Source organism: Eriocheir sinensis, chromosome 18, assembly GCF_024679095.1.
Source record: "Eriocheir sinensis breed Jianghai 21 chromosome 18, ASM2467909v1, whole genome shotgun sequence".
In the NCBI taxonomy this organism is placed as follows: domain Eukaryota; kingdom Metazoa; phylum Arthropoda; class Malacostraca; order Decapoda; family Varunidae; genus Eriocheir; species Eriocheir sinensis.
Window position 1 is genome coordinate 9,875,845 of NC_066526.1, and position 20,135 is coordinate 9,895,979.

General features: G+C 42.1%; 1 protein-coding gene across 1 annotated transcript in view; it reads right to left on the reverse strand.

Annotated features, from left to right (window-relative positions):
* Positions 1–8,878: 8,878 nt before the first annotated feature.
* Positions 8,879–20,135, reverse strand: part of LOC127000174 (kin of IRRE-like protein 1) — a 64,989-nt gene continuing 53,732 nt past the window's right edge. Inside the window, exon 6 of the mRNA XM_050863566.1 lies at positions 8,879–11,959. Within this exon, the coding sequence (XP_050719523.1) occupies positions 11,826–11,959 (134 nt within the window). The 3' untranslated portion in view covers positions 8,879–11,825. The remainder of the gene's footprint in view (positions 11,960–20,135) is intronic.

Consider the following 20,135-nt stretch of genomic DNA (forward strand, 5'->3'; position numbering starts at 1 on the left):
ATTTGGTATTCGTATCTAGAACATTTCCCTTACTTCGTATTAGCACAATAAAAATTCAGTTTATTTTTAAACTAAAGGAGGCAGCTAATGAGCGAAACAAATTAATAAATGGACACAACTGCTGCTCCTATAGACATAACACATTTCAAAAGAATGATCAGTTTCAGTTTGAAAAGCCTTGATATTCCTCTCTTGAAAGTTTCATTTATAAAGAGGATAAATAGACATCCTGAACCTTGGCCTCTGGTTACATCACTCAGCCCACACTCACTTGTCTGCCCTCTTCAGGAGGCGTACAAGGGGGTGCACCAGGCCGGCATCCAGGGTGGCATCTAGGGGCGGGCTGAGAGCATCTTGCATGCAGCTTGTGTGGCCACCGGCTGGGTGCTGCTGTCGTTACTCGGGGTGCCGTTGATCATTTCCTCCACACACAGTGTGGGACCCTAAAATAGTACATATATTATAACCTGTTCAGGTTTATAATTTCACAGCCTCCTAGAAGTTGTAGTATATAGAACCCAAACTATAAACGCCCTTGAAAGTTATTCAAACTATATTTAGCATTAGTTAGACCTCATCTTGATTATGCGGCTTAGTTCTGGTCACTTTACTATAGAATGTATATCAGTATATCAAAATGTTAGAATCGGTGCAGAGGAGGATGACTAAGATGATTCAAGGGTTAAGAAATTTGCCATACGAGGAAAGACTTAAACAGTTAAACTTGCATTCTCTAGAAAGGCGAAGGGTGCGTGGAGACATGATCGAGGTTTATAAATGGATGAAGGGTTTAAATAAGGGGGATATTCATAAGGTTTTGTTGGTAAGTGAGCCGGGTAGGACACGTAGTAATGGGTTTAAACTGGATAAATTCAGATTCAACAGGGACATAGGCAAATATTGGTTTATTAACAGAGTGGTGGATGAGTGGAATAGGCTGAGCAGCCATGTGGTGAGTGCCAATACAATTGTCACATTGAAAAATAGATTAGATAAATTCATGGACAGTGATATTAGGTGGGGATAGATTCACGGGAGCTTAGGTTCAAGGAGCTGCCTTGTACAGGCCTACCGGCCTCTTGCAGACTCCTACGTTCTTATATTCTTATGTTCTTATGTTTCCATTATTCTTATGTACTCTAATTTTGTTAAATACCCCATCATCCTGTTTATACATACATGCAATGCAGCTGTTCCTGGAGAACAAACCACACAGTGAACACCAGATAAGGGGTCAAAGGCAGCACTTGGAAATTAATTGAAAATGCTCATGACTTCAGAACAGCACCGGGAAACAGTCTCCTAAAAATAATCACAGTGTTCCTCTTGCATTTGACCAAAAGAATTGGTTACTGAAGGCGAGCAGCAACTTCTCATCCTTGCATAGTATGGAAAAAGGGAACAGAGCCTCAACAGCACATCAGCCAAACACTGTGTGGTATAATCTGTTATGAGGAACACATGTTCCAAAGACAACCAAGGCCAGTGTCACACATTCACGATCTTGACTCCCGACGCCTCCCGATGTCAGGCTACACGCCGACAGTTTTGGATATTTCAAAACACTCGGCGCCCTCCCCGACATGTCACCCGTCGGCAGTAAACCACCACCGTTGGATGTCCATCTCAGCAGCGCCTCAACAACTTCCTTCCCATCGTCCTTCCCTTCCTCTTATTTTCTTGATCCATTTTTCCCTTCACTCCTTTACCTTCTTCTTTCCTTTAAGTTGCGTGAATATTTTTTATTTGCCTCGCTTCAGTGTTCGTCACCACTCTTCCTTTTCTTCTTGGCATGTTTACTCTCTCCTTTACTCTTCCGCTTTCTTTCCTTCCCCTTGAGCGATATTAAAGGAGGAGAGAGAGAGAGAGAGAGAGAGAGAGAGAGAGAGAGAGAGAGAGAGAGAGAGAGAGAGAGAGAGAGAGAGAGAGAGAGAGAGAGAGAGAGAGAGAGAGAGAGAGAGAAACAATCTCTTCTATTTTTTTTTCAGTCGTCTGTTTTGCAATTCCAGTTTTCGTCATTTGGCAATATTCATTCTTTGTCGACGGGTTTAGTTTTCGGTTTTATCGCATTTTCGTAGTTTCGCGTGATTGCGTTTTGCTTTTTTTTTTTTTTAGTAATACGAATCAGATTACCACCAAAAATTATGTGCCCGCCGTAATGAGAATGTTTGTATGTTTGTATAATTGTTTGTATATATGTTTGTTTATGTATTTGTGTATATGAATGAATGGGTGTATGTTTGTATGTATAATTGCATGTATGTGTGTATGTTTATTATTGTATTTGTACGTGTTTGTGTTTATAAATATGTGTATGTACGTATGCCTGTATTTTGCATGTATGTAGTATGTTTATGTTATCATACATCGAAGTTTTTCTGTGGATCATTATTTGTACAAGGAAAGATAGAACCCAAACTCAATAATCATAAATCAGGCGGGAGGTGGTGGGCGAGTGGTCAGCGTGCGGGCGTGGTGAGCCCGTGGACCTAAGTTGGAGTCTCACCGAAACCAAGATCTATAATATCAGGTCTCCTCACTTTACCTCCACTGCGCAGCCTGTGACGTCAGCTGGCTGGTGTGTGTGTGTGTGTGTGTGTGTGTGTACCGAAACACGCTGATTTTTCAAACCATTGCCGAGTGTCGGAAGATTACCCACATGCTGGCCAGACCTTCAATCAACCCTAACCTCAGCGACCTCGTTCAAGAGGAGCACCGGGGGGCAGCGTGGGCCAAGCAAGAGTCATATATCACGGCAGCCACTATATCGCCTGCTGTTATTGTTGTTGAATGTTTTCTAGCACGCTGCCTGGATGGGCTGTACAAGAGCCCTGATATATCGCCTGCGTCACCAACGGGCTGGGGTCGTCCAAGAGGCCCCTCAAGACAGTCTGCCGGCGTAAAGGCAGCACGTAATAAAGAAGGCAAATTTTGAAGACTTACTAATGGACCAATGATTACGTATAATGGGTCAGTGTAGGAATGATATTAAGTAATAAATCATAAACCTGTGTCTGTGAGTTATATGTATGTACTACACATGTACAGTCGACGCAAATGAAAGTGGCTTCAGGTAGCGATAAACTTACGACACGGAGAAGGATGATTGATTGATTCATCATCTGTTCATTATAAACCAAACCCCCATCTTTGCCCAACCGTCACTTACCACGGGGTTCTCGTGCGTCTGGCAACCAGTCTGCACCAAGATTGACAGATGACCTTGACTCCTTGAGCCAGTGTTGCCACCTGCGGTACAATTGTACCAAAATGGTACATTTTGAAGCTAATGGTACTGTGGTCCTACATTCCAAAATAGTCATTTTTGGTACAATTTGCATGGAACGGTACAATTTTACTTGTCAACGGTACAATTGGGAAGTTTTGCTTGAAGAATATCCTAAAATGATAAAAAATATGAAATAATTTACTAAGAAAAAGAGTAAAAGGAAAAACATTATACTTTCTGAAACTCAAGCACAAGTATTAAGTGATTTTGACCTTGTATACAAGTGGCGTAATGGCAGTCGCGGTGTCCTGTTGAAACCAAAGTCACTTGTACCAAGTAATGAGTGACTTTTGTTGAAACAGCGGACGGGAGTGACCATCACGGCGTCATATGGGAGCCTCGGGAGTCGGGGACCGTGGGGACGCGACGGGGAGGGGGAGAAGGAAATAATAATGATTTTCAGCCATTTTTAATGTTAATGGGTTTGTCATATCAACACATATGCCAAGTCTCCAATCTTTGCATTTTCACTGATGATAGACAGTATTATATGTTGTCCTGATGCTGGACTGCAAGTATTATTCGAAAGTTAGTTGGGCTGCCCCTGAGCCTTGTAAACTTAGAGACAGGCCAGGCGGTCACTCACTATGATTATATATGTTGGCTTGCCCTTTAATAGCACTATACAAGCCACAGGGCCGGTGGGAGCTGGCTGAGCTGGGGAGCTGACTTATAAGTATAAGTACCCTTTTTTTCATTCTGAAGGAGCACCCTCATTTTGCCCAGAGATTTTAACTTTTGGTGTACCCCCTCCTGTCACACTCTCTACATTGTGTTGCTTACATTATGTAATGTACTATTTTAATAATGCCCCTTGCCATCACTGGTGGCTAGCATTGAATATTTCTTATGGCCAGTATATATATATATATATATATATATATATATAGATATATATATATATATATATATATATATATATATATATATATATATATATATATATATATATATATTCTAACTTTTATACTTTTGTATGCTTTGTACATATTGTATTCGTATTTATTTTGGGAGATGGGCTGGCAGGCACCTCCCATCTCCTTTATTGTATTTTTATACAACATTAAACCTACAACTCATTAATATCAACTAAATTGAAGTAAACAATGGATGTATTCCCTTGTCGCATTGATTACCAAGGATTTGTCTGTATATTACCTTATCAACCATCATATTTTCATTAAATAGAAAGTGGTACATTTTTAAAATTCAGTGGTACGAATGGTACTTTTTCAGTGCAACATGCGGTACAATTTTTTTTTCGAGGTGGCAACACTGCCTTGAGCCCAGTGTGTGTCAGCCAGTGCTTCAAGGAGGCTACTGCAGCGAGAGGCGATCGATTTTCTCGTGTTTTATTCTCTTAACTCGCCTCTCTTTTCACATCAACAACAATGTATGTGAACCTCAACTTGACAGTGACAAAACCACAACGATAGTTGCCTTGTGCAAGGAGAGGAAGCCCCCAAAGGAACTCAAATAATACGGAAGTTCCAGTGAGAACAGCACAGCGCCGGGTGGCGGCGTCTCACTACCACGACCCAAAAAAAACATCCTGGCAAAGCAAAGCAAATTAATCAATGAACTTTAAATGTCATCAGACGTTAACTAGAGATTAATCCACGGCAAAAATAATTACAGCAACAAGAAAAAAATAACTACAAGGTAATCCCAGATTACATGGTACTGTTAGATAACATAAAGTGCAACATTATATCCATGACGAACTGAAGTACCTCTTACCGACCGGTGCCAAAACCAGAGCCGTCAGAACGTGAAAGGAGAAAGAGTTATTTTAGCTAGGAAATACAAACAGTGGGACGATGTCAAGTGGCGCAGTGTGCTCTGGAGTGATGGGGCAGTGCCAGAACAGTGGAGCACTATGCCACACAGCCATAGATGTGACTCAGTTATTGGCCAGGTAACTCACCTGATTTGAATCCAATAGAAAATCTTTGGGTCAATTTAAAACGAAAACTGCAAAAGGTATCGGTACTCACCTCGGTACGGTTACCTCATCGGTAGCCCTCCTCCAGCCAGCGGTAATGAGGGCACGGCAGGAAATTGATCCTGCCACACTGCAAAGCCTCATCAGTTCCCTTCCCACCCGCCTTGGTGAGTGAATTGAGCGTAAGGGGAGGCCTGTACACTATTAGAACGTGGTAGGTAATCATTTTCTAAATTTTTTCACTAATATTTGTTTGTTTAAGTCTGCGCTACTTTCACTTGCGCCGACTATTGTAGGTACGTGTGCGTGTATGTATAGTATGTGTATATACGTATAAACGTGAAGATGTAACAGTGAAAGTGAATTATTCACCTGCTTATCTTCCCTCTTCTCACCTGCTGACATCACCTGACTTACCTCCAGTCCAATTAACTGTAATCCACTTAATTCTCTTATTCTCCTCCTCTCCTTCCTCGTCCTCGTCCTCCTCCTCCTCCTCTTCCTCCTCTTCTTACTCCTCGTCTTCCTCCTCCTTGGCCTCCTCGTCCTTCTTTTATTCATTTTCCTACTGACTTCCTATTTCCTCCTCCTCCTCTTCCTCCTCCTTCACCACCTCCTGTAATTTCTTCTATAACTTCTTTTCCCTCTCCTTCCCTTCTTCCTGCTACTTTTACTCTTTTTCGTTTTCTTTCATCTCTGATATATAATTTTTCTCTTCGTCATTCACATTCTTCTTCTTTAGACATTTTCTTATATATATTCTACATACTCCTCTCCCCATTCTATTCCCCAGTGTTTATCTTGTTCTCGATCCTTTTCACGCCTCCTCCTCCTCCTCCTCCTCCTTCTTCTCCTCCTCCTCCTCTCTCTATCTCCGCACACTCTTTCCCTCCTCATGCCCTCGCAGTTTTCTCCTGGTTTTTCTCACCTATCGGAGCCACCTGCGGAACCGCGAGCAGCCAGGTGTCAAAAGTCCACACCTATACACTCACACACCTTCACGCCCACACACCTGCACGCCCACACACCTGCAAGCCCACACACACACTCCAGGCCAGGTGTAACTTGAGAGTACTTTTGTTGGAGTTCACATAAAATTTGATCCTCTTCACTATGCAGTTTAAAGGATCAAGTCGCAGTTCTCTTCTCAGTCTTACACACACACACACACTCTCTCTCTCTCTCTCTCTCTCTCTCTCTCTCTCTCTCTCTCTCTCTCTCTCTCTCTCTCTCTCTCTCTCTCTCTCTCTCTCTCTCTCTCTCTCTCTCTCTCTCTCTCTCTCTCTTACTCCTTCGCACTTTTCTTCCTGATCTTTCTCTCTTCCCCTCCTTCACTTTCTTTGCCTCCTGAGTGCTTTTCGAGGAAGGGAAGAAAGGGAGGCAGGGAAAGAGGGATTAAGGCAGAAGAGGGAAGAGGAGAGAGAGGGAGGCAAAGGAGGAGGAAGGAAGGGAGAGTGGTAGCGTGCAGAGAGAGAGAGAGAGAGAGAGAGAGAGAGAGAGAGAGAGAGAGAGATTGAGGGGGGGAGGGGCAGCATGTAAACCAGGGGTGGGCTGCGTTTCTAGATATTACCTTCATACACACACACACACACACACACACACGCGCGCGCGCGCGAGCGAGCGTATTCGCACACAAACACGTTCCTCTCCATATGTGATATTAAAGTCTGTATCTTTAATCTTCCTCATCCTGCTCCTCCTCCTCCTGAGCCTCCTCCACCTTCTCCTTCTCCTTTTCCTCTTTCTCTTTCTTCTCCTTCTCTTCCTTCTTCAGCTGCCCCATATATTTTTTTTTTTTCATTTTAATATTCCACCTCCTCTCCAACTCCTTTCCCCTCCCTTCTCTTTTCCTCTTGCTCCTTCTCTTCCTCCTCCTTCTCCTCTTCCTCATTCATCTTTTTCTTAAAGATTCATAGACATTTTAAGATTATTTTTTCACACGCTCCTTTCTTTTCCCTTCTCTCTCTCCTTTCTTTCCGTTGATCCTTGAATTCATTGTGTTTTATTTCACCCTATATTTATATTTTTAACTCGACCTTTGTTATGTTTTGTTTATTGACTTTCCTTTATCTCACTCATTTTATATTCCTTCACCTCCCTTCAGCCATCTCCTTGTAGCCCTTTTTTTGCTCCTCCTCCTCCTTTCCTTCCTCCTTTTCCCTCTCCCCTTCCCATTCCTTCACCCCTCCTCCTCTTCCTCTTCATCCTTTTCTTTCTTCCTAGTTGGTTCTCTTTTTTCTTCCCTCAGTTCTTCTTTCCAAGGTATTAAGAGCCCTTGAACACCACAGCTTCAAAGAGGAATAAGAGGATGAGTAGTAGGAGGAGGAGGAGGAGGAGGAGCAGGAGGAGATGGTGGAAATAATAAGGGAAAGGGGAAAAATGACGAAGAGGTAGTGAAGGAGTGATGGGAAGAGGAGAAGGCGGATAAAGACTTAGAGAAAGGGATGGGAAATAAAAGACTCAGTGGGTTAAAGGGGAGGAGGAGGAGGAGGAGGAAACATGGAAAATGGAAACATGGGAAGGCAGGCTGCAGGAAGCCTATAGGCTCACTACGAGGTTGCCCGCTCAGGTGATCTGTGTCTGCTCGACAGTCACTTCGTGCCAGCAGAGGGGTCCAAAACACCTCGGTACGTACGTTCAGTCTACTCTTGTTGCAACGAAGTAACAGTCAATGTGATTTTTAAAGGAGTTGATGGTTTTCGCACTTACGACTTCTAGAAGGAGGTTATTCCGATGTCGGATGACTCGGTCTGAAATGAAACTCCTGCCAATGTCTGAATAGCATCGCTTCGCTTGGATAGGTAGACCGTTGTCTCTGGTTCTTAAGTTAGATTATTGCTCGAAAAAAAATTGGAGTGGTCGACGTTACTGAACTTCTTCAGGTACTTGAACACCTGTATCATATCTCCTCGTAAGCATCTCTCTTCCAACGTAAAAAAAGGTTGAGTCACTGGAGTCGTTTTTCATACAGCCGAGCCCTCAGGGGTGGAATAATTTTCGTAGCACGTCGCCGAACTGACCCTTGCGGTACTCAACTAGTGACTGGAAGCCACTCAGAAGCCTGCCAGTTGGATAACACTCGTTATTTTATATTGGTGAGGCAATCTCTTATCCACCAGTCAGGTTGTGTCCAATACCCGCTGACTGTAGTTTCTTTAGGATTCCCCCTTGCGTTACCTTGTCAAAGGCTTTTTGAAAGTCTAGGTATGACATCATTTTGGGATTGAATTATCCCAATTTTCATATCTTGGAGGAGGTCCAGTAGATTCATTAAGCAGGAACACTTATTCCTGAAACAGTGTTGGGTATCCAAAATTATATTATTGTCCTCGAGAAAACTAGCAAGATTGTCTTATGATCTTTTCGAGGATTTTGCCTGCTACTGATGGAGGAGGAGGAGAGGAGATAAGGTGGAAAGATGCATATTTTAAAACGATGTTGTGTGTGTGTGTATTCATGTTACGAGAGAGAGAGAGAGAGAGAGAGAGAGAGAGAGAGAGAGAGAGAGAATAAACGGCCAAGAAGTTTGAGCATAAAGTTAAGAAGATGAAGAGATAATCTGTATCCGAAAATTGAATAGACAAAGTTAGAGAAGAAAAAAAGATGGGAGATGAAAGGTGCGGATTAATTTATGCCAGGAGAGAGAGAGAGAGAGAGAGAGAGAGAGAGAATCAAACGTTCAGAAATTTTATTGTATCTCATTTTCTTTCACTTTTTACCTTCCACAGAAATCACTTAATTGATAGAAAATGAATTATTGCTAACAGTAACTCGTTCATTTGCTAATTTCCTTTTGTTATTTCCTCATCGTTCTTGTGTCTATAATGGATTACAGCGTCGAAGTTAAATTTACAAAGCATTTAATTAATCTTCTTTCTTTTATTTTATTTGTTTCATTGATAACACTAATTCCTAGCGTAATCGAGAGCAAGGAAATTAACTTCATTTTTGATCTGATAAGTTCTTTTTGTCTGAATTTTTATCTTTTCCTTTTTTTTCCTTTTATCTTTCCTTTTATCGTTTTTATCTTTCCGGTTTTTTTTTTCTATCTCCACGAACCCGAGGGTGAGTCATTGATCGTCTTATTAGTTTAATTCAATAAGTTTTTTTTATTTTTATTCCGTGAGTGCCAGTCCTCTTTTAATTATTTCTTTTCTTTTTCTTTTTTGTAGTTCTCTCATTCTTGTGCTAACAATTTCATTCTTTTTTTTATTTTCATCTCTATTGCATCTTCACCAGCCAGAGAGAGTCATTGATCGTCTTCCCAGGTTAATTTCAAATCAGTTCTTTTCCCGCGTGAGTGTCAGTCCTCCTTTTTCATCTCTCACATTTCCACAAAGCCGAAAAACTTTTATCATACTAAGTCTAATTCAATAACTCCACATCCTTCGAGAATTTTCATTTTTTTCTTCTCAAACGTTTTTTTTAAGTCTCACCTGATTTTCTTTTGCTCTTTCTTTTTTACGTGTTTCAGTCTTTTCTATTTCAGGTTTTTATCTACAGGATTTTCAGAATTCAAAAGTCAGACAGTACGTTATTCATCTCTTTACATATTTATTTTTTTCACTGCTTCAAATTGTTTATTAAATTATTCAGCTCTATTTCACTTCCACTAAGATAAGACCCATTGGTTACAGTAACAGATGAATTTTAGTCCTTTTGCCCCTCGAAATTTCTCCATTATTTGCTCATTTAATTTGTTTACGTTCGCTGGATAGTTATTTTTTTGCAGCTTCCTTTTCATGAGTCTTAGTCTTTTACAATTTCGATCTTTTTCAATCTTTCAAGAGTTTCAACGTCGATAATTTCTTCCTTTTCTCTGATTGGATGTTTACGTTCTTCTCATATCTTTTGTATATCTTCCTTTTCATGAGTTCCAATATTCTTTTCACCGTTTGCATCTTTATCTTATTTCCACAGAACCAAGATTAATTTATCACATCTGCACCCTAATTTCATACCTGCACATTTCTCCCCTGTAGGGTGTCCAGTTCTTTTTTCTTTTTTACTTCCTTTTTTTTGGTATTCTTGTTTAGATTTGCGTAAATTCCGTTTCCTTTCCAATTTTTCTCTGCAGGTTTTCACCTTTTTTCTCTTCGCTTGTCCTCCTTTCCATCATCTAACTATTTTTTTTATATTAACCTTTTATATCTCACTTTCTCTCCTCCATCTCATTTTATTTCTCATCAACTTGTATCATCAATCACCTATTTTTCTTTTATTCCTTATTTTGTATATTTTACCTTTTGCACTTTGAGTTTGTTTTCCCTGATGCATCTTTTCAAGTGTTCATCTGTTTTCACTTCTTTTTTCTCTCTAACTTTATATATGTCAATCACCTTGTCTTCCTCGATCTTACCTTTTTTTCTCGTTGGCATCGAACACTCTTCCATTTTATATGATTAACGTTTCTCGACATTCACTATTTTATCATTTATATTTAAAATCTCTTGTTTACTTTTATTTTTTCCATACCTTTAGAGCGACAAGTGAAAAAATCGTGTGATCTGAGTCTCATTATAAAGTGTATGTTTACGTTAAGGAAAAAAAAATACACATTCAGTTTACGTGATTTTCCATTCTCTCTCTCCCTCTCTAATTCGCTCTGCCTGGCGAGTGAATTTACGTATGATTGTATGTATGTATGTATGTATGTATGTATATATGTATGTATGCATGAACGCTTATGTATTCACGTGACTGGGTGATGGAGTGGAAAGGTACACACTGATGAATACACTGTACACACGACCTTAGAATTATATGTACATTGTTCGTGTATGATGTGTGTGTGTGTGTGTGTGTGTGTGTGTGTGTGTGTGTGTGTGTGTGTGTGTGTGTGTGTGTGTGTGCGCTTGCATGTGGCGTGATCGAGAGAGCAGGAATGAGCAACACATTTTTACACATGCATGAGGGAGGATGGACAACACACACGATAGGTACACAGTTTTCCTCTTTACGCCCTTTAACTCCTTTTCCCCAGCACCAACACACCACCGCAACACAACCAACGCAACACACCCGCACTAACACACCACCGCAAACAACGAACACAAAAAGACTCCAGCACCGCTACGTCCTCCGCGCCTCGCTTCCCACACGCCCCGCCATGGATTAGAGCTGAGGGCGAAAGGCGTGGGTGAGGGGAGTGCAGAAGGAGTGATTAAGGGAAGGGGAGGAGGAGGAGGAGGAGGAGGAGGAGGATTGATCAAAGCACGTGGGCATCGGAACTCTGAGTGGGCGGTAATGGTGCCTTCGGGAGGAGGAGAAGGAGGAGGAAGAGGAGGAGTTAGTGTAGGATTTTAAGAATAAGGAGAAGGATGGCGTATAGGAGACGAAGGAGGAGGAAGAGGATAAGGGAGTTTAAGATGCAGGAAAAGAAGACGGAGTGTAGGAACCAAAGGCTATCCTCAAATCACCTCCCAACTCCCGTTTTCTTAAGAGCGTGACGCCAAGGACTCTATTTCCATCCCTCGCAGCGAATGTTAACGATCCTTCTGCTGCTTTACTAGTCTGAGAGGCGTCCTGAAGGCCACTCGTAACCCTGATGGCGCTGGGGAGCACTAGACACGCCCCCAGGAGAGCCCAGAGTCACCACATTCTCGTCCTGTCGCGCCCCAGCAGACAGTGAAGCCCCAGCAGGAGCAGCGGGAGGCCTGGTGTTCCTTGGGTGGACGTCTGGGCCCGGCTCGGCTGGGGGTCGTTTTGAAGCTCGGCTGGAGCCTCTTCTGGGGGAAAGGAACGGGGATCAAGGGCACGCAGCGGTGGGGGAGGGAAGAATTATAGTTTTAAAGATCAAGAAAGAGAAGACTACATAAGAACATAAGATCACAAGAACATAAGGGGTCTGAAAGAAAGAGAACGAATGTAATCATAAGAAAGAGAACGATTAGTGAAAAGAGAACGAAGAATGAATAGTGAATCAAATAGTAAAGAGAGAAGCTTAAAAGAAGAAGAAAATTATTCTTATGCTATGTTGATGTTTGGGAAGGAAGTAGTAGTATTAGGTCACACGGAATAGAAAAGAGAGGTAGCGTTGGAAATAGGCGAATGGAACGAAAAAAAAAAAAAGGAACAATATAAACGTAAGAGGAAACATGGAAACATGGAAATGCAGGCAACAGAAAGCCTATTGGCTCATTACGAGGTTGCCCGCTTTGGTGATTTAAGCTGCTCGACAGCCACTTGGGGCCTGGGGAGCAGATGAAAGCACCTCGATATTGAGGAGCAGATGAAAAGCACCTCGATATTGAGGAGCAGATACAAGAACATAGAAATACAAGGAGACTGGAAGAGGACGAGTGGCCTACACAGGGCAGCCCCAGAATCCCCCCTAATACTCACGATGGCTGAGGTGTAGTTTCAGGGGCGCAGGTGGAGGCTTGATCCTCGTTTTACCGACGGTACTAGGCACGCACTAGTAACCTGTCACCTTACTGCACCCACACCTCACTCCACCTGTCATGCGGACATTAACTGTTGCTTTATTCTATTGTTGACTTACGCTACTTGCAATCTAGGTTGTGGGGGAGAATTATATGAATATAGGTTGAGGTCTTGCTGCAATCTGTCTGAAAATATGCACCTCAATATTCAGTTCACTCCTGACGCAGCGAAGTGACGGTCGATTCTATATTTGAAGGAGTTGATGGTATTCGCATTTACTACTTCTGAAGGAAGATTGCTCCAGTGACGAATGACTCGGTTTGAAAAGAAACTCCTTCCGATGTCTGTGTTACATCGACTCGACTGAATGGGTAAGCCGTTACTTCTAGTTCTTAGGATGGTTTGCAGTTCAAAGAATTTGGAGTAATCGACGTTATTGAAGTTTTTCAGATACTTGAAGACTTGAATCATATCCCCTCGCAGGCGTCTTTTCTCCAATGTAAAGAGATTGATTCGCTTGAGTCGTTCCTCGTACGGTTGATCCCTTAAGGTTGGAATCATCTTTGTGGCGCGTCGTTGAATCCTTTCCAATAAATCAATGTCCTTTCTGTAATTAGGAGACCAGAACTGTACTGCATACACGAGGTGCGGTCTTACCATTGAATTATACAAGGCTAGCATCACGTCTGGCGTTTTACACTCGAAGTTCCTCGCTATGAACCCGAGCAGAGTGTTGGCTTTGTTGTAGACTTTTTTTACAGTGATTCGCGTGTTTCAGTAAAATCAGATTGAAAGATGGAAATATAACATCAAATCAGACAGACCAAAAATAAAGATAGGGGATTCAGAACACGGGAAGGAAGGGCAGAGGCAGCACACACAAAAATAAGAATTCGAAGGAAGATGGGAGATAAAACACTAAAGACAGAGGACAATGTATGTAACGCAAAAAACATTTACGAAAGTAACAAAAAATCAGATAAAAGGAAAATAAGAAGGAAAAAGGATTCATAACAAGAGTAGGAAGAGCAGAAGTAACATACAAGGATGATAACCCGAAGTATGACGAGAGAGATAAAACACTCAGTGTGGAGAACAAAAGAGGATCAGGAGGGGTGGAAAGCGCGGAAGTCAAGTCAAACAAAGAGGACCAGAGGAACAAAGCGCCGAAGAGGAATTGCCTAAAACGGATCTGGGAACGAGCCGTCTTAGAGGAATTGAATAAAAGGCGATTGAGGATACAACGCGACCAGATGGGATGGAATAAAGGGATTAGAGGAATGGGATAACGAGGAAAAGGAACACAAATAAACACAAAGGAAGAACAAACAACAGCAGAGCTGATGGTCCTTTCGAGGCTGTTTGTGACAAGCTACACTAACTATCCAATCGAAGGTGGAGGAGAAGGAGGATGAATACATTCAAGGGGGATTAAGGGAGGAACCCAGAGAGGAGAGGGACAAAAGGGAATAATAATAATGAGTGAGAAAAAGGCCAAGAGGGATAAAGAATCATGCGAATAGAATCAAAAGGAGGATTTTCATTGCGAGAGAAAAGAGAACAAGATTGGAATTTTCGTTGGAAGATAAAAAAAAAAAAAGAGATTGGATATCAAAAGAGAATCATCAGCAAAATGTAAGAAAGCAAAATAACGGAAAAAGTATCAGAACTTATATGATAAAGGAAGGAAAAGATAAAGAGGAAAAGAAATAAAAAAAGAAATCAGCAAGAAATGTTGAGGGAAAAACAGCAACACGAAAACAGCAGGTATCAATGAAAGAGGGAATAAAAAACGAAATAAGGAGATGAAAGGAACCGCAAAAACAAAACAAAAATAAGAGGATATGAGAACAAGTCTAGAAAACAAAAGAAGAAATGATAAAGGAAAACATAAAATGAAATAATTGAAAAAGCAAGAGAAAAAACAAAAAACCAAGATATTAAGTAAAAACACGAATATAATCATTACTAACACACCAACACACACACACACACACACACACACACACACACACTTCTTCCAGACTTTCTTATCGCCACGTTCGAAGACGATTAATGTTCATGGAGAGAGAGAGAGAGAGAGAGAGAGAGAGAGAGAGAGAGAGAGAGAGAGAGAGAGAGAGAGAGAGAGAGAGAGAGAGAGAGAGAGAGAGAGAGAATGTACCCTACTCCCTTTTACTTCATCTCACTCCCTCAAAGTCCTTCTCCTTACTCCTATTTCTCCCTTTCACTTTTCTACTTTTTTTTACTCCTATCGTGTCTCTCTCTCTCTCTCTCTCTCTCTCTCTCTCTCTCTCTCTCTCTCTCTCTCTCTCTCTCTCTCTCTCTCTCTCTCTCCCCACACACACCATGCATTGCTATCATTGTATTATTATTATAATGATTATTATTATTAATATTATTATTATTATTATTATTATTATTATTATTATTATTATTATTATTATTATTATTATTATTATTATTATTATTATTATTATTACTTTTATTATTATTAATGTGGCTTCGTTTATTTCGACATGATAACGCTGAACTAATATATAACTATTCCTGCTTTATTTGATTTGGTGTGAATATAAGCAAATGGCTTCTTTTTGGGCTTGTTAGTTTGCTTTCTAATTATACAGTCGATTGTTGCTCGTGTTATTAGTATTAATGTTAGAATTAAGTTTAATATTGTCTAGTGCCAAGTGAAATTGGATGGATATTTGGTTTAGCTTTATTAGGTTTAGTAGCTGCTCATCTAACTGGTTAATTTGCTGATAAGTTCGTTGTAAGGAATCTGTTCGTGGTTTTTAGTTCTATTATTATTATTATTACCGCCGCTCCGTTCATAGTGACAGTTGATGGAATTTTGGGTCGTTTCAGATAGTTTTATTGAATTGCAATCCTGGCGAGCGCACTGACGGCTTGGCACTCAATTCCACTTACTTCCTAATGCTTCAACGTGTCTTTTTTGGGCAGTAAGCATAACGGTACTAGGATCACTGGCTCGTTTGTATAGTTATTAGCGATGGCAGGGTAATTCTGGCGAGGTTATCGTTTGCGAGCACCGCGCCGAGAAACAGAACCCGTAACAATGAACGTTTCGAATGTGGTCATATTTTTCAGGCCTTACATTTCCCGGAGATTATAACTGAAGGAATATTAAGCCGCCCCGCCGCCGCCCGCCGATGGAAATGCCGCGAAACGAGACGATCCGTTTCCACAAGTTGGGAGGTAACTCGGCCCTTCTTTTCTGGCGCGAGTACCGGAGTCACGCCGGGAACGATTCATTGATAATAATGCAGGGAATTTAATGGCAGTAGCAGGAGAAGCCATCAAATTACATAGGATATGCTGAATAAAGAACCTCACCTATTCACACAGTTCCACCAAGAGTGACTAAAAGAAACTCGTAAGGACGGGCTGCATAAAAAAAGTACTGTTGGGAATTTGATGGCAGCAGCACAAGAGGCCAGGGAATCACACAGGAACCTTATCCGATCTCACAAGCATAACGGAAAGGAGAAATTAGAAAAAAAACTCATTGAAAGTATTACAGCGAATTTAAAGGCAATAGCACGATAATCCTAAAATGTAACACAGGAACTGATGAATATCGAGCCTCATCCATTCACACAACCCCAACGGAAGGAGCAACAAATTACTCGTCAGGACCAACTACACTAAACGTAGGCTACTATTGCGACTTTGATGGCAGTCGCAAGGAGATCCGAGGGCCCACAGGTAATGCCGAATACAGAACCTCTTCCATTCACGCGAACCCCTCGAAAAGATATTCCCCCAAAAAATAATAATCACAAGGACCCGCTGAAAGTCAATAAAAGGACCCAATAAAAGCCACGCGGATAACACTTGTAGAATCCCTAATACCTCACGGAGTCACCCAGGCCCGTGACTTCAGACGCTTTCGGCTCTTACAACAACAAAAAAGTCAGAGGTCACAAAGGAGACGAGTCGGATTCTCATGAGTGCTTATCAAGTCCATGGTGCAGAAGCCTTGTCAAACTCTCACCAGGCTCACACAACTACCCGTGTAAGCGCTAACACAGCCTCTACGAAAGCCTTATCCTGTGTGAGTGTGTAAGCCCCGAAATGTTTGAGAATATGGGCCGCAAACTCTCCTTCACGCCTTACCTTCCGTCTGGCTTTCATCCGCGTCCTCTGTGGCCTGGAGGCTGAGGCGTGGCAGGAGGACTCGGCTGTCACCTTTATGTTATAACGCTGAGGAAAATGTCCCTTGAAACTAATAATAAATGTTGCAGAAGAATAGCCTTACGAAAAGATAAAAATTTTCTGGAGACACTGTTTTACAAACCTATTAATAATGTCCATTATTCGTTGTTGTTAAAGAAACCCCCAGCTATTAAAATAAAAAGAGATGGCCAATTCAAGTTAAAATCTAGACCTGCCTTGATTCTTGTTTCCTAAGTTTGTTAAAAGTCATTGGGAAGTTTTCATGAGCAACACGTCGTCTTCCTCATCACCACCATCAGCATCTTCAAGCCTCCCTCTTCAAGGCCCTCACATCATGCCATCAACACATCATCTTTAAGTTTAGCAGTACAACCGAGTTCCTTCACAGGTCAGCAGTACAACAAAACAGACAGCCGCGTCGTAACCCAAGACACAACAATTCTAAAATGGTCTTCCACTTCGTACACTAGCCACGTTATCCCGAGTTTTTGGACATTCTCTGACACCACCTTTCTCAGCCTCGTATTCTCAAACACTTTCGGTTCTCACAAGAAATATTTCCAAAAAGTATTAGCCGGGATCCCATGAGTGTTTTTCACTTTCACGGCACAGAAGCCTTGTCAGACTATCACAATACTTTACTTAGCGGAAACCTTGGCCCAGGGTTCGAGTCACGCCTGGGGTTAGACAGTTCACCCCCCCCCCCCCCCTCCGCGCATACACGCAAGGAGTGGGCTCCAGGGCAAATCTCGTGAAGGTAACAAGTGCAGCGCCGCGTGTTGCTGCCGACCCTGTGTGTAATTCACCACCACGGCCTGATCACGTGTTGAACTCGTAATCGCCAGCAGGTACCCTCCCGACATGAGCAAGTGCTCATTATCGTCGATCTCTGGGTACTGCCACGAACTCACACACCACACACCCCATCCCCCTTGCTCAAGGGGGGACAGTAACCACTCCTAGACAACGGAAAGAATCCGGCCTGAGTGGGCTCGAATCACCGCCCTGTCAGATCGTGAAGCCTGGCAGCGCAGCGCTCTAACCAGTTGCGCCACGGAGTGTGTGTGTGTGTGTGTGTGTGTGTGTGTTTGTGTGTGGGTGGGTGGGGTGGGGGGGGGCGGTTGATGCTCTTCCCTCTAGGCTGGGAATAATGATAATATCTCTCTCTCTCTCTCTCTCTCTCTCTCTCTCTCTTGGTGCTGGGATCGACGATATAACTGCTGCTCTTGAGGAGATCTCCCCCCAGGCTACTAATGATTCACTGTTTGTTATTCACACAGGTACGAACGACGTCACCACGACCCAGTCTGAGGAACTCCTGGACAAGTACCGTAGGATAATCCAGCAGTATAAGTCTAAATCCCCTAACATTTTGATTTCAGGAGTTCTACCACGGACGTGGGCGAACAGTGACTTCTTCAGTAAGGCCTTCAGCCTAAACAACCGCTTACAGACTCTTTGCAGAGAGCTTGACGTGGAGCTCTTCAACGCCTGGGACAATTTCTACGGACAAAGTGAGCTCTTCCACAGGGACAGAATACACCTGTCCCCCATCGGGGCAGCCAGATTCGGAAGGCTCCTCAACAACGCAGTACGTGACACCCGATCAAAAAACGACCCTCAGCCACGTCCCTCCACCCCGCCCGTGTAAATTGATGCCATGCATCGCAACAAACCCGTAACCGTGATCCCGCAAGTACCACCACCTCTATTACCAAGCCTCTAGATAACTTAAAAATCCTTAGCCTCAATGCGCGTAACCTAAGCAACAAATTTGATGAACTGAGATGTCTTGCTCTAACAGAAAATTTTGACATAATTGCTATAACCGAAACATTTATCGACACCACGAATATTGATTTAAGTTCCGAATACAACACAGATGGCTACAGACTCTTCAACAAAGATCGTGTAAACCGTAGAGGCGGTGGCGTCGCCCTTTTTGTCAAAAGCTATATGCAACCCACTGACAAAATACCAAGAGACAGTAACGTTGAACATTTGTGCGTGCGAGTAAACATTGCAAAAGTCAATTTAAATATATCTGTCATCTACAGGCCTCCCGGGCAATCACTCGATGACGACCTTGAAATGTACAGCGTTTTAAGGCAGTCACTTAATAACAACGACTCACTGATATTAGGAGACTTTAACCTCCCCCATATCGACTGGGCGACACTGTCAGGTACAGAAGGCGAGTCACATTGAATGATCGAATTTCTAAAAGAAAATTAACTTAACCAAATGGTTTCTGAACCAATTCAACAAAATAACATACTCGACCTTGTTATGACGACCCAAGATAACCTGGTCAATAATGTCACGGTAGGAGAACACCTCGGTTCTTGCGATCATAAATTAGTGCACGTCGACATTAGAGCTCAAACATCAGTGACTGAAAATAAAGTAAAGGTGCCCAATTTCAAAAGAGCTAACTTCGTAGAAATCCGACAAAAACTAACAGAAATACAACTATCAGATGACGGCAATGTAGAGGAAGCCTGGCTAAGCTTTAAAAATTACTTACTCACTCAGCAGAACACATTCGTCCCCTTGTGCGAGAAGCGAATTAACACTAATAGAAGCCCACCTTGGTTTAATAGCGAAATTAAACACTCAGTCAAGGAGAGAAAATTGTTTTACAGGTTAAAGAAAGAACAAAGCACGCCCGAAAACATTAGAATTTATAACGATGCCAGGCGACGAGTAAAAAAAAATATTAGTATGTCAGGCAAAGCGTAGATATGAAGAAAATATTGCAGCCAACCGTAAAAATAATCCGAAATCTTTCTTCAGTTACATAAACAACAGAAAGGCGATCAGAAGTGGAATTGGACCTTTAACAAACAGCGACGGTGCACTAGTGACTGACTGCCAACACATTGCAAACCTGTTAAACAGTTACTTTTCCTCGGTGTTTAATACTAACAGTCTTCCTCCCAGTACCACCAGCACCAGTACTAATGTAAATCTCGAGCATGCATTGCCTAATTTTGAAATAACAACCGATGAAGTCCTTAAAGCTCTCCATTCACTTAAAACAAATAAAAGTCCCGGACCCGATAAAGTATACCCTATACTGCTTAAAGAAACAAAAAGCGAAATAGTCTCCTCCCTCACAACCGTATTCAATATGTCCTTGCGACAAGGCATCGTCCCTTCGGATTGGAAAAAGGCTAATGTGACACCGATTTTTATGAAAGGAGACAAAAAAACACCAGGTAACTACCGACCCATTAGTCTAACTTCAACATTAAGTAAGTTACTTGAGAGCATAATTAGAGACAAAATTGTGAGTTACCTCGAAAGCCACTC